This window comes from Saccostrea echinata, unplaced genomic scaffold (genome assembly GCF_033153115.1).
Source record: "Saccostrea echinata isolate AGI-Se365-2 ecotype Australia unplaced genomic scaffold, CSIRO_AGI_Sech_v1 ptg000009l, whole genome shotgun sequence".
Classification (NCBI taxonomy): Eukaryota; Metazoa; Mollusca; class Bivalvia; order Ostreida; family Ostreidae; genus Saccostrea; species Saccostrea echinata.
Window position 1 is genome coordinate 27,173,230 of NW_026889758.1, and position 14,369 is coordinate 27,187,598.

General features: G+C 32.5%; 1 protein-coding gene across 1 annotated transcript in view; it reads left to right on the top strand.

Annotated features, from left to right (window-relative positions):
- Nucleotides 1–2,085: 2,085 nt before the first annotated feature.
- LOC133182131 (solute carrier family 12 member 3-like) overlaps nt 2,086–14,369 on the top strand; it is a 29,984-nt gene continuing 17,700 nt past the window's right edge. Inside the window, exons 1-3 of the mRNA XM_061316857.1 lie at nt 2,086–2,765; nt 8,247–8,378; nt 14,120–14,291. Coding sequence (XP_061172841.1) covers nt 2,169–2,765; nt 8,247–8,378; nt 14,120–14,291 — 901 coding nt within the window. The 5' untranslated portion in view covers nt 2,086–2,168. The remainder of the gene's footprint in view (nt 2,766–8,246; nt 8,379–14,119; nt 14,292–14,369) is intronic.

Sequence of the window (14,369 nt, forward strand, 5' to 3'; positions counted from 1 at the left end):
TTTTTTCTATGAAATGGTTACGCTTGAGTTAATATTGTACTTATTTATGAGTTAAGACATTTAAATGACTCATTTTTACTGAAGTAACACAATCATATATCAAATACATCATAAACAAGTTTTGAAAAGTGAAATATTAACTTTCTTGGATGGTGCGTTAGCAATTTTGTCTAATATATATATATATATATATATATATATATATATATATATATATATATATATATATATATATATATATATATATATATATATATATATAATTTCAAAAACAAAATGAAGAACCGGTACAGTTTTGCTGGGTGTATTAAAAATAAAAATCCAAAAAATCACAAAATATTTTCTGCAAGCGCTTTCGCCATGTTAGGCTCTTCAGGCCTAAGTTTTTGAGGCTACCCACCTTTTTTGTGGGCAGGCAGTTTATTGATGCTACTATTTTTTACATATGTGTTTACAGTAGGGGGTCTGTCATGTATTTTTTGTACATGTGTTGCATAATATCTCTAGTCCTTTGGGCCCCTATCTGTTGTTTTGTGTAGATATTTATTTTCATATGTAGTATTATAGGGGGTCATGATTGTGTTCAGCACCACATGTGTTATTACTATAGTTACATGTTTATGAATGACCCCCTGTGTTGTATATATCTTTTCGTCATTTACAAAATAAATGACATTATTCATTTTATTATACCTCTGTGAATTTTTTCTATATAAAAATATGACGAATAAACTTGCTATTTTTTTAAACCGTGGAATAGTTTTTGTGCTATTAGCCCATGATGAAATAGTCATCAAACTATTCACCGGCAGCATTCCGTTTCCCTCGCTTTTCATCTCGGAGCTCTTCTGGTTTTATCCAGATTGTGACGTAACATAAGTAAAGTCGGCTTCGGTATAATAAAACACCTATTTACTGACTATTCGAACAATAGCAAGTTTATCGTCCCCCTCGACAGCAACTATTTCCCTCGGCTGCGCCTCGGGAAATAGTTGCTGTCTTGGGGGACGATAAACTTGCTATTGTCCTCATAGCCAGTAAATAGGTGTATACTAATACATGTGTTCTCATTTCGCCTGCTTTGAGCAAAAAACGAGCTCAGTCTCCTTGGCAAGGTTATACAAACTAAGGAACATAAAGTTATATGTATAACTGCCTGAAGAGCCTAACATGGCGAAAGCGCTTGCAGAAAATATTTTGTGATTTTTTGGATTTTTATTTTATATATATATATATATATATGGGGGTGAGGGTGAGTGGGTGTGCGTTTGTGTTTGTGAATAAAACGTTTAATTTGCTCTGCTTTAATATACGTTATAGCCCTCTTTGATGGTAAATCCCAGTATGCATTACTTTGTTCTTGTGCTATAAAGTAATGTTTACGCTGTCTGATATTTTCTTTCTTGTCGTTAAATCTAAATAAAAGTGTCCTCAAACAATGTTTTGCTTCACTGTTTCACTTCCAGTCTAATTTTCAATCGTCTCTCAGAATGATGACCTTTAGTTTAAAATGTTGGTGATATATAAAAATTTATAAATTATACGAGTATGTTGTTTATGTTTTGTCGTTTACATGTTAGGACACATTTTAGTTGACAAGATGACATCGTTAATTAGCTACAAAGATGTAAAATCCGAACTAGTACGTAGCTAATAATGCAAAATGCAATTATGAGCGTCGTTCTTTTCACCTCAACTGATTTTAATATGACACCGCATGTCCATATTGCGCAAGTGATGTACTTGACTGACGTTCGCGCGACAGACATTACACAAATAACAGAGCATGAAAATTTCTCTGAGACGACCTTTGCCTACCTTTTTTTGAACATCAATGACAAATTTATAAATTAAAAAAAGATGTGAACGTCATACCAATATCGGTCCCCCTCTTGAATTATATAGGAAATAATTAATGCCCCGACTGTCCTAATTTTGTTTAGAATTAATTTTAGAATTTTGTTACGCATGACGGACGATCGGACTGTCTTGACGAAACTGATGACACTGTATAATTGACATTATTAATGCGTTTGTTTGTCATCTGTGGGTTCTGTTTATAATCTGTTGCTGAAGAACTCGGACTTCTCTTGTGCATTGCAAATTTCAATGATGTTTTGAAGTAGTTTTGGGAAAGTTTTATCTGTTTTGATAAAAAAAAAATAATCATGAGCGAAAATGTCGAAGGTAGGAATTCGGAAGCGCTGGAACATCGGCCTAGGGATCAAAACGAGAACTCGGATCAAGTGAAAATAGAAATAACACCCCCAGAGGAAGAAGACAGACCCACACGCAAACTGGTGGTGGTACCCGTAAAGGAGAAGAGAGTTTCCTACGCTGGCATACCTGCACTGGATGAAATTTCAGAAGATGGATCAACTACGTCATCGCGACATGATCGAAGTCGGAAAGTGTCTTTGTTTTCAAGTCAACTGACCCAACAGCAACATCGAAAGCTCTCTTGCGATCCGTTCTTGATTGTGAATCAGAGAAAATATTCGGACATCTTAGCACCAAGCAGAAAATTTTCAGGTATAAATATTCCCCCGCCTCTCGTTATACCAGGTCGCAAAGTTTCTATTGAACCGTTAAATCTTCCTGGAGTTGCAAAGAAATATTCAGTGATTTCAATTGGCTCGGACTTCGACTCTCAGGAAACTTTTGAAACTCTACCCCATGCGGACCACTACCGCCATGATCTCTATGATGTTGTAGGGGAACTACGGCAGCGACCCACATTGGACGAACTTCGCGACGACGAACGGGTAAGCGTTAAATGTTATATAGGTCTAGGACATTCTAGAGACGTTTAAATGAGCCTTTTAAACTGTCTCTGGCTGATTTCTTAGACATGCAGAGGGGAAAAGGGAGAAATGTTCCATAGATAATTGGGAAGTTTTATCTTAAAACAACCTGACTTTGATGTAGAGGTCTCAAGCGTATACTTAAAAGCTTTTCAATGGAATAATTGTTTTGACATTTTCTTAATTGCATAAGAGGCACGCACTGCATTTTTTAATCAATGGTAAAAAATGATTGGTCTTCAACAAATTGTGCACGCAAGATAATTTTGGAAAAATCAGGCAGTTATTTCGGATCACCATAATAATTTCTAAAAAGACTGTATAAATATAAAATCTTGTACGAACCTATTTTGCATATTATGAGGCTTTTCTCACATTGCATACCTTTAACGATTTGTCTGTACTGAATAAGTAATTTCTTTTGTTTTTAGTCATATTTCGCATTCTTAAATTTAAAAAGAACGAGAGTACAATGCAACGTTTTGCTTGATAAAAAAAAAAGAACTACGTAAAAGATCTATTATCTGTATGTATTTCGGAAGTCCCTTTATGAGTTTTCGGTAGCTTTAAATTCTACATTCTTCCATTTTGTCAGTGTTCTTTTTCAATCTGTTTGTATGAAATTACTGCACGGTGGGGATTAAGAAAACTTCTAATACCGATGAGATAGGTATAATCGATTTGATAAAATAATAATTCTCTGCATCCAAAATCACTATACACGTAAATGTTCTACTACTTGTACTGGCTTTAACAGAAGAACGAGAACGAGTTCTCTGAAGAAGGTCGACCAAAAAAAAAAAAAAAAAAAAAAAAAAAAAAGCTAGATTCTGATAGGTGTTGGCTCAATAAAGAACCCTCACTGCTCAAGGTCCTGAGTCCCGAGCATAGGTCTAAATTTGAAGCCCTTCATCGATAGATGGTGACGTCCCTCTATGACTGAAAAATTCTCGAATGGGAGGTTAAACAACATAGAATCAATCAATCTTCCTTCCCACAAGAACATCTAGGTACCTGATCCCACCTCTGGAAATTTCAGGGGTCCGTGTTTTACCTCCTGTTCACAGATTTGTATTGTTTGTAAGTTTTTTGAGATGAATCACTGTACGTGCTATCTTCAGCTTTTTCATTGCACGGAGTTCTTCGCTATTTATTTCGGGTGATAGAAAGTTGATGTCACGTGTCAGTTGTTTATCAATTAACATTGTTGAGGTACAGAGTCTTGTGGTTTGTGCGTGCTTGCTTATTCTGCTTTCAACTCCAACAATGCAGTGTTAGGGTCAGTCTGTTGCTTGCAATACCTAAAATTCTACTATATTATCTTTTTTTTAATGGAAGTAAAAGTCAACATTTGATGAAAAAAGAAAATTCAATTGAACCAATAGCTTTAAGTTTAAATTTGTATTATACAATAATTACGATTATAATTCCCTAATGTTAATGCTCTTCGAAAAATCCATGAAGACAAAGGACATTTCTTTCCATATCATTTTATTTTGCATAAAAATGCATAATGTGATAAAAGGATTGCCATTGTGGCAATATACTCTAGTACTCATTCATAATAATTTGGCTAATTATTTATTGAACAGTTTGAAGAAAAAATTAGAATGAATATTAATTAATGCTCGTTATACCACTTGTTCCATTTTAAAAATATTGTAATTTTCCACGTTTAATTGCTCTATATCTCGTGTATTGTATGCACTTGCATTTGATAAATTGTCGACGCTACTTTCATATATGTAGACCGAATGATGGATTACAGTACGTTTATCTGCATTTCCACACCGCGGGTGCCGATTGTCTGACCTCTGACCGATGTAACGGCTGCCGCGCGTCACACTATTAAGCAGGTCCTTTTTTTTCTTTAATGAATTACTTAAACCGGTAAAATCCAGAACTCTGGAATTTATTGTTATTACGTCAATATATGAGCATAAAGCGATTATCTAATTAGCTTAGTCTTCCTTCCTTAATTATATTTGAGCATGTTGTAACATATTGTCATTAATATAAACAAAGACTTAAATATCATCTTTCAAATTTGAGACGATGTACAGAGCTACATATATGTATAAATCATATTCTTACTATGTATTTGTGAGTTCTGTTGAAAGTGGGGCTTTCAAAACCTAACAACATTATTTGAATGCTCAAGATGGACTTTCCAAACAGACGATGAAATGGCGACATATCCTAATAGTTTCTTTTAACTTGGATGATTTTTTTTTTTACTTTATGATGCTCTGACATTGTTATGAGTATTAATGTTGTTATTTACTTGAGAATTGTTAGAACAAATGATTTATTTTCACATCTGGACGTCAAGGCGAGTATATTCTGTCAGTATTCCCCCCGGAGATGAAGAATGCGAGACGTTCCCCTTAGAAGATTTGAGTTATGATTGTCCATTGTCAGAGAGATGGATATTTCATCGTTAATAGCTGACCGAGTTTCTTGCATATAAATTCTGAGAATTTGTAATTTTCTTTTATCAAAATCAAAACATATATTTGTTTTAAAAATATACTGAAACACTCAAGTCTTCCGGGATATCATAATTGTTATTCCAAACCTTTTCTCCGAAAAGCTTGGAAAATGGTTTGATTGCTAACCAAAGGCTACGGCTGTCTACCTGTGTCTATTGATGTCTATCACCAAGGGCTACAGCTGTCTACCTGTGTCTATTGATGTCTATCACCAAAGGCTACAGCTGTCTACCTGTGTCTATTGATGTCTATCACTAAAGCTACAGCTGCCCACCTGTGTCTATTGATGTCTATCACCAAAGGTTACAGCTGTATACCTGTGTCTATTGTTGTCTATCACCAAAGGTTACAGCTGTCTGCCTGTGTCTATTGATGTCTATCACCAAAGGTTACAGCTGTCTACCTGTGTCTATTGATGTCTATCACCAAAGGTTACAGCTGTCTACCTGTGTCTATTGATATCTATCATGCCTTTTGACGGAAAAAGCTCAAAAACAGTTCTTGTAGCCCTTTCCAGTTTATATGATAAGAATAATGTTTAATTGCATTACAATATAGTAAGTAAATCATTTATTATAGTGACATGTGTTATACAGTACAATGAGAAAAATTTAATACAATTAAATATTCAAACATCCGACCTATCGGACTTATATGTCACTTTTACCAAGAATGAATGAAATATATATATAGGTATACAAATATTACGCATAGCGTTTTTTGTACAACAAAGATTGCCTGTGCATGTATGATAGATATAAATGTTTGAGGTCTGCCTAGGACAATTTTTTTAAAAGGAAAATTACACTAGCATTAAATGCAACCCCACTTTGTCTATGTAGATTTGACATAGACAAAGTGGGGTTGCATTTAATGCTAGTAAATAAATCTGTTCTGAAATTCGAATATATATTTATTACAATGTAATAAAAAGTGGCACTCGTCTTCTACTTCATCTTTAGAGCAAAAATTACATTATCCATCTTCAAATGATTCTCCTTTATATCTTCCAGTTTCAAATTCCACTTCTACATTGAGCAAGAATAGATCTTTGAAATTTTGGAGTATTCATTTCAGGGTAGTTTTCAGTATTAAAATGTGTTTTGAAATCTTTATACAAACGTAATTTAGGTAGTTGTTTCAAGTATCGTACAGCGCTAATGCAGTGTCTATGGAAAGGCAGCTTCCAACTGAATTATCCTCTCCATGTAGTGCTGGTATAGATGTGTGTGTGTGTGTGTGTGTGTGTATATATATATATATATATATATATATATATATATATATATATATATATATATATATATATATATATATATCTATCTATCTTTGCACCTTATATTTTTTTTTGTTCCGTAAATGTTTTCTGTTTATACAAAATACTTAAACTATTCAAAGTAATTTCGAAACTGAGCGAATCATGTGGAATTTCCATTTATTATTATTTTAGAACTTTGACGCACGCTCAATGTCTTTTCCCCTACCTTGAATTTTCTCCCATTCTTGTGGTTATCTTAACAAATGACGGAATATTGATATATATTCGTTTTGCGTATAGATCGTGTGTGTGTTCTATCACAAGAGAGCAGTATCTAAGATTATAATTATAATCCCTATACCAGATTGAAATTTAATCAATTTTTTATTGTCTTGATTAAAGCTGTGGTTCGCTGTGAGCCTGTGTAAGTTAATTTCCTGATTGGATAGACCGAGTTTTAGTCTCCTTCCTGGGCAGATTAGCACAATACTGATGATCTACAATCTATATCTAGATTTCCAAACAAAACTAATACTTCAACGCAAAAATCATTCCTTCCTGTACTCATTTTATGGTCTCATCCATTGTCAATGCTCCAGCAGAGAGCTAACTAGAATTCTTTTCTAAGATGCATTTATTTTCACAAACAAATATATAAGCTCTTTTTTCAGGACTAGAAAAGAATAGGTAACTTTTTATGAACCATCCTCCCTTACCATATTCAGTGCTTTTTTTTTCCTGAATGTACTGAATAAACAGATAATCTGAATTGTATTCTGAGGGAATAAATTTTCAAGGCAGATTTAATTTATCATCACATGTTTAAATGGCTTTGACGGAAAAAAGTATATTTTGGTGAGCTAGGGGAAGAAAACGAAGCACTTCTATAGGATATTATTATAGAAAAATATTGTCCTAGACATTTTGTATGCATATTACAGTTTTTCATTTACCTGCTTCTCTTAGAAATTGTCAAGCTTTAATGAATTAAAAAAAAAAAAACAGAATTAGGACTTTTGGGAATGTTTAAAAGTTTCAGCTTTCATTGTATGCATGAAACAAAAATATTCAAGAAAGAGTAGATTTATTCATATAAAAAAGGTATTGCACGTTACAAAAGCACAACCTTTGTTGTCTTACTTCATTCAATCATAATAAAATTTGCATTTTAATGCTTCACTTTAAAAATATAAAGGACATAATTAGGCGCAGGTCATACATTGTATCCATGTTGTAAACAGAGTCAAGAATGTATTCTAACAGTTTGCCAGTTTCTGTAAAATAAGACGGTAATCAATTCATTTTGCATAATTTTACTGAAAATTTTTACCAGATGCATGAATTGATGATGTTCTAGAAAACATCAGAACAATTCAGAATTTTGAGGAAAATACATGTACTTATATACACAATAGAACTCGCGGGGGAAAAAAAAAGAAAATCCGCTCTCCTAATTCGATCAAGTTTTTCAGAATTGAATTCTAGAAGGAATTTCATTTTCTAAAACAAACCTACGTCATTGCTTTATACTTACTCGTGATAACAATCTGGTATTGTAATGTTGCTTCTTAACTTGTACTTGTTTATCTTGGTTTCTTCAGGACTTTCTTTTTTATTTTGGTATATGATACCTAAAAATGCATTTATAATTTTCCCTTGAAGCAATTATTTACATTGTTAATCTTATTGTAGAAATCAGAACCTCGCACACCTCTTACACCCAAAAAGCTGTTTGAGGAGGAGCTGGAGGATTCAGCACCTCCGCCTGTCCAGAAAAAGGAGTCGTCTGACGCCAATAAGTTTGGATGGATTCAGGGTGTACTTGTAAGTTCTTTATCCCACAGTTTTTGAAATAAAAAAAAATCACTGCATGGTCAAGTGTTCCAGTGATTTAGTGAAATTCACTGGTCCACACAAATATTCACTAGTCCATCAGCATATTTGAGATACTGAAATAAGAAAAAACCAATTCAAAAACTGAGAAATTGTTTTAGTTACAGTTACATTACAGTAGAGAATAATTCCGATTACATCTCTCTTTCACTTCAATGTCTCTCACTATGTCTGATTTTAGGTTGTTCTTTTTCCTTTGATTTTATTTTACCAAATATGAAACGTTTTAATTTGTGAAAAAACTGTCTTAAAAGGGCTTAAGTTTATTCTATCATACACGCAAATTCAAATGTAGACGATCTCGCAAATAAATTTAAAAAACAGCACGTTAAGAGGTTAACATTCGAAATTATCATCTTCCTCCTTTAACATTTCTAAATTGTCTTAAAATTAATATATCATTTTAGATTAACAAAGTAAATGCCATTACAAGAAAAGCAATCCAAATTTTGCAGTGCTGGGTAATTCACTTTAAAAAAAAGTATTAAAAAAAACATGGTCAATTAAGAGAGCACACTAATATCAACTGACTGACCTTAACATGATTATGGATGTTTCCTATGGAAATTCAAGTTTTCTCACAGTTTATCATTTTAGATTTAGAAGGTACATGTTATTACAAAAAAAACAATACTAAATCTGTCATATTTCATTGAAAAATAAAAAAAGTGTTTATGATCAATAAAGAAAACACATCAGTATAAACTGACGGACCTTAGCATGATGCTGGATCATACTTTCTATGAAAATTCAAGTCTTCTTAATGTATCAAAAATTCTCTATTTATTGCTAAATCAGTGGTATTAGGAATTCTTGATTATTTCCATATGTAAATTAGATTTTCAAGATTTTTACCAATTTCTCCAAGAGGTATTCCTCATCTTCTTGCAACTAAAATGAAATATGGCTTTTATTCTTCATTTAAGGACAGATGATACAAACAGACTTTTATCAAAAATTTTGAAAATAACAACTTAAGTCATGTTAATGTAAATAAAATGAATAAGTTTAACCGCATAGATTTTCATTTTTTTTTTAATTCAAAGTTTGATTTAGAGTGACAAAAAATTGTATAGATTAATAAGGATGGTTGCAGAAAGGTAGAATTTTGAACATCATAGAAAGTTTATCATTTCATTACATTTTAGAAATTTATTATTCGCATTATTTACAATCGAAAGAGGTCAAAAATTATGTACCAATCCAAGCATCCATTTTTTTGTATCATCTGTCCTTAACCCAACTTTTAATGGGTCATGTTCCAAAAAATATGTCCATTTTTTTAAATGACATATTTTTGAAAAGTGAAAGTGGTTAATCTTTTTTTCAACTTTATTTGAATAATATAGCATTAAAACTACAAAAATCCATCACACTGCAGAAAAGAAAATATCTCTTAAAAAAATATTGACATTATATCTTTGTCATTCAAAATTTAATGTCCATCCTGTTACTTCTTTCAAAAGACCTGTAAAATTCTTTATTTTAAAAATTTCTTCAAATAATTGTACATAATTTTGGTGATTCGAATATACAATTACAGTAACTTCATTAAACAGGTGAATTAAACCATGAAAATGTTCAGGTAACTGTAAAGACTCGGGGTAACAGGAAGGACACAACTGTAATAGGATGTACAGTGAATCAAGATTTAAGACAAAAATAAAACTTTTTTTTTTAGCTTAAAGGGTTTAGAAAAGAAGATATGTACAATGAAAACATGATATTACTGAATCTTGTAAATTCGAGACACTGAAAGACATTTATGTCCATCCTGTTACCAAATTTAATTGTAAAGTGCTATCAATATATATCAGTTAATTACATGTATTTTTTCCGCATTCCATGCTGTTGCATAACTTAGAAATTTTTATAATTACGCATACGTTAAAAAAAAAAAAAAGGAATATGAATATAATACCGGTTAAAAACAATCTTCTTCTAATGTATATTTTTCACATTTTCGGATTAAAAGACCAAAAATATGGACAATTTTGTGAACATGACTCTTTAAAATACATTTTCAGGTTGCATAGAATCCAAATCACATTTAAAATTCCAAACATTTAGTGCTGAAAGAAAAATATCAGCATTTCTTCAACTGAATGGGACCACAGGTTTTTTTTAAAAAGTTTTTTATCGTTTTTGCACCGGTCCCGCCCTGGTGATAAATATAGCCTTTCCCTTGTTAAGAGTTTCTTTGACATTGTAAGTATGAATGTTTTTTGTGGTGATTGGGTGGGGGTGCTATTTGTATTTTTTTTCTGCTCAACTTGACATTTAGCTTCAAAATATGATCTTCGTCCAAGATTACATCACACCATTTTGGCAAATGAAAAATGATATAAAATGACCTTGATTGAAGATGCGATGCACTGCACATAAAAGTATGATGTCAAGCAAGCAGTTAAAAATATTTCCTTCAATTTTATGCCATGAACTGAAAGTGTGTCAGTCTCATTATGATATATAATATCAAAAGTATAAATTTTAAGTAAAGCTTTCAGCTTTATGGTATACTTTTGTTTGTCGTTGCTAGTCCATATGCTCCCCCATCCCATCATCTAAACGGTGATTTTCTAATCTAAAAAAGTCTTCTACATCGGCTTGCATGTCATAAGGGAATGCCGTAAATTATTTAAGGCCTGTTAAATCTATAGTACAAATGCACCGGAAAGCAAAGCAATTCATGGAAAAACAATAGGAATCCGTTATACTCCCATTAATGACGAGGATGAATTGTGACACAATCTAACAAGGTTATATTGCAATTGTCTAGGACTTTGCGCAGAGACTACTTGTGTATATGAATCTGGTTCGAAAGACAAAATTACTAAAATTTTAAAATGTGGGGATCAGTGAGTTTGATTTCCTATAAGTACGATCAGTGTTTTGATTTCCTTTAGGTATTATCAATATGTATTTGATTTCCCTAAGTACAATTTTGTAGAAACTATTAGACAGTGTACTGGATTTCCAGTAAGCACGATCAGTATATATTAGATTTCCTTTAGGTATGATCAATGTGTATGATTCACCGTTGGTACATGAAAGTCAGTGTATTTGATTTCCTCTATAGGTACGATCAGTGAGTTTGATTTCCTGTATAGGTACGATCAGTGAGTTTGATTTCCTGTGTAAGTTGATTTATCGTTGGTACATGTACAATCAGTATGTTTGATTTTCTGAAGGTTCGATCAGACAGTGAATTTGATTTCCTGTATGTACGATCAGTGTGTTTGTTTCCCTGTATACGTCCGATCAGTGTGTTTGATTTAATGTAGGTACGATCAGTGTGTTTAATTTACTGTAGGTACGATCAGACAGTGTGTTTGATTCCCTGTAGGTTTGATCAGACAGTGTTTTTGATTTACTGTAGGTACGATCAGTGTGTTTGATTCCCTGCAAAGGTCCGATCAAGCAGTGTGTTCGATTTTTTTGTAGGTACATGTATGATCAGTGTGGTTGATTCCCTGTCTAGATCCATTCAACTTGTGTTTGATTTACTGTAGGTACATGTACGACCAGTGTGTTCGATTTACTTTAGGTATAAATACAATCAGTGTATTTGATTTCCTGTATAGGTACGATCAATGTTTTCGATTTACTTTAGGTATATGTACAATCGGTGTATTTGATTTCCTGTAGAAGTACGATCAATGTGTCTGATTTACTTTAGGTATATGTACAATCAGTGTATTTGATTTCCTGTATAGGTATGATCAATGTGTCTGATTTACTTTAGGTATATGTACAATCAGTGTATTTGATTTCCTGTAGAGGTACGATCAATGTGTCTGATTTACTTTAGGTACATGTACAATCAGTGTATTTGATATCTTGTATAGGTACGATCAATGTGTCTGATTTACTTTAAGTATATGTACAATCAGTGTATTTGATATCCTGTAGAGGTACGATCAATGTGTCTGATTTACTTTAGGTACATGTACAATCAGTGTATTTGATTTCCTGTAGAGGTACGATCATTGTGTCTCATTTACTTTAGGTATATGTACAATCAGTGTATTTGATTTCCTGTATAGGTATGATCAATGTGTCTGATTTACTTTAGGTATATGTACAATCAGTGTATTTGATTTTCTGTATAGGTATGATCAATGTGTCTGATTTACCTAAGGTACATGTACAATCAGTGTATTTGATTTTCTGTATAGGTACGATCAGTGTGTTCGATTTACGTTATGTACAATCAGTGTATTTGATTTTCTGTATAGGTACGATCAATGTGTTCGATTTACGTTTTGTACAATCAGTGTATTTGATATCTTGTATAGGTACGATCAATGTGTCTTATTTACGTTAGGTATATGTACAATCAGTGTATTTGATTTTCTGTATAGGTATGATCAATATGTCTGATTTACTTTAGGTACATGTACAATCAGTGTATTTGATTTCCTGTATAGGTACGATCATTGTGTCTCATTTACTTTAGGTATATGTACAATCAGTGTATTTGATTTCCTGTATAGGTACGATCAATGTGTCTAATTTACTTTAGGTATATGTACAATCAGTGTATTTGATTTCCTGTATAGGTACGATCAATGTGTCTAATTTACTTTAGGTATATGTACAATCAGTGTATTTGATTTCCTGTATAGGTATGATTAATGTTTTCGATTTACTTTAGGTATATGTACAATCAGTGTATTTGATTTCCTGTATAGGTATGATCAATGTGTCTGATTTACTTTAGGTATATGTACAATCAGTGTATTTGATTTCCTGTAGAGGTACGATCAATGTGTCTGATTTACTTTAGGTATATGTACAATCAGGGTATTTGATTTCCTGTATAGGTACGATCAATGTGTCTGATTTACTTTAGGTATATATACAATCAGTGTATTTGATTTCCTGTATAGGTATGATCAGTGTGTTCGATTTACTTTAGGTATATGTACAATCAGTGTATTTGATTTTCTGTATAGGTATGATCAATGTGTCTGATTTACCTAAGGTACATGTACAATCAGTGTATTTGATTTTCTGTATAGGTACGATCAGTGTGTTCGATTTACGTTATGTACAATCAGTGTATTTGATTTTCTGTATAGGTACGATCAATGTGTTCGATTTACGTTTTGTACAATCAGTGTATTTGATATCTTGTATAGGTACGATCAATGTGTCTTATTTACGTTAGGTATATGTACAATCAGTGTATTTGATTTTCTGTATAGGTATGATCAATATGTCTGATTTACTTTAGGTACATGTACAATCAGTGTATTTGATTTCCTGTATAGGTATGATCAATGTGTCTGATTTACTTTAGGTATATGTACAATCAGTGTATTTGATTTCCTGTAGAGGTACGATCAATGTGTCTGATTTACTTTAGGTATATGTACAATCAGTGTATTTGATTTCCTGTATAGGTATGATCAATGTGTCTGATTTACTTTAGGTATATATACAATCAGGGTATTTGATTTCCTGTATAGGTATGATCAATGTGTCTGATTTACTTTAGGTATATGTACAATCAGTGTATTTGATTTCCTGTATAGGTATGATCAGTGTGTTCGATTTACTTTAGGTATATGTACAATCAGTGTATTTGATATCTTGTATAGGTATGATCAATGTGTCTGATTTACTTTAGGTACATGTACGATCAGTTCGTTTGATTTTTTTTGTAGGTACGATGTCTTCTGAACATTTTCGGTGTGATGCTTTTCCTACGTTTGACCTGGATAACTGGTCAAGCTGGGATAGGACTGACCACTGTAATCATTTGCCTGTCTTCCTTATTAACCACTATCACTACTTTGTCCATGTCTGCCATTTGTACCAACGGAGAAGTCAAGGGAGGTAAGCTTACTTTGATACATGTGTATGCACATTATAGTATTTTGCAAAATATGCGGCATCTTTTCACTACCGACATGA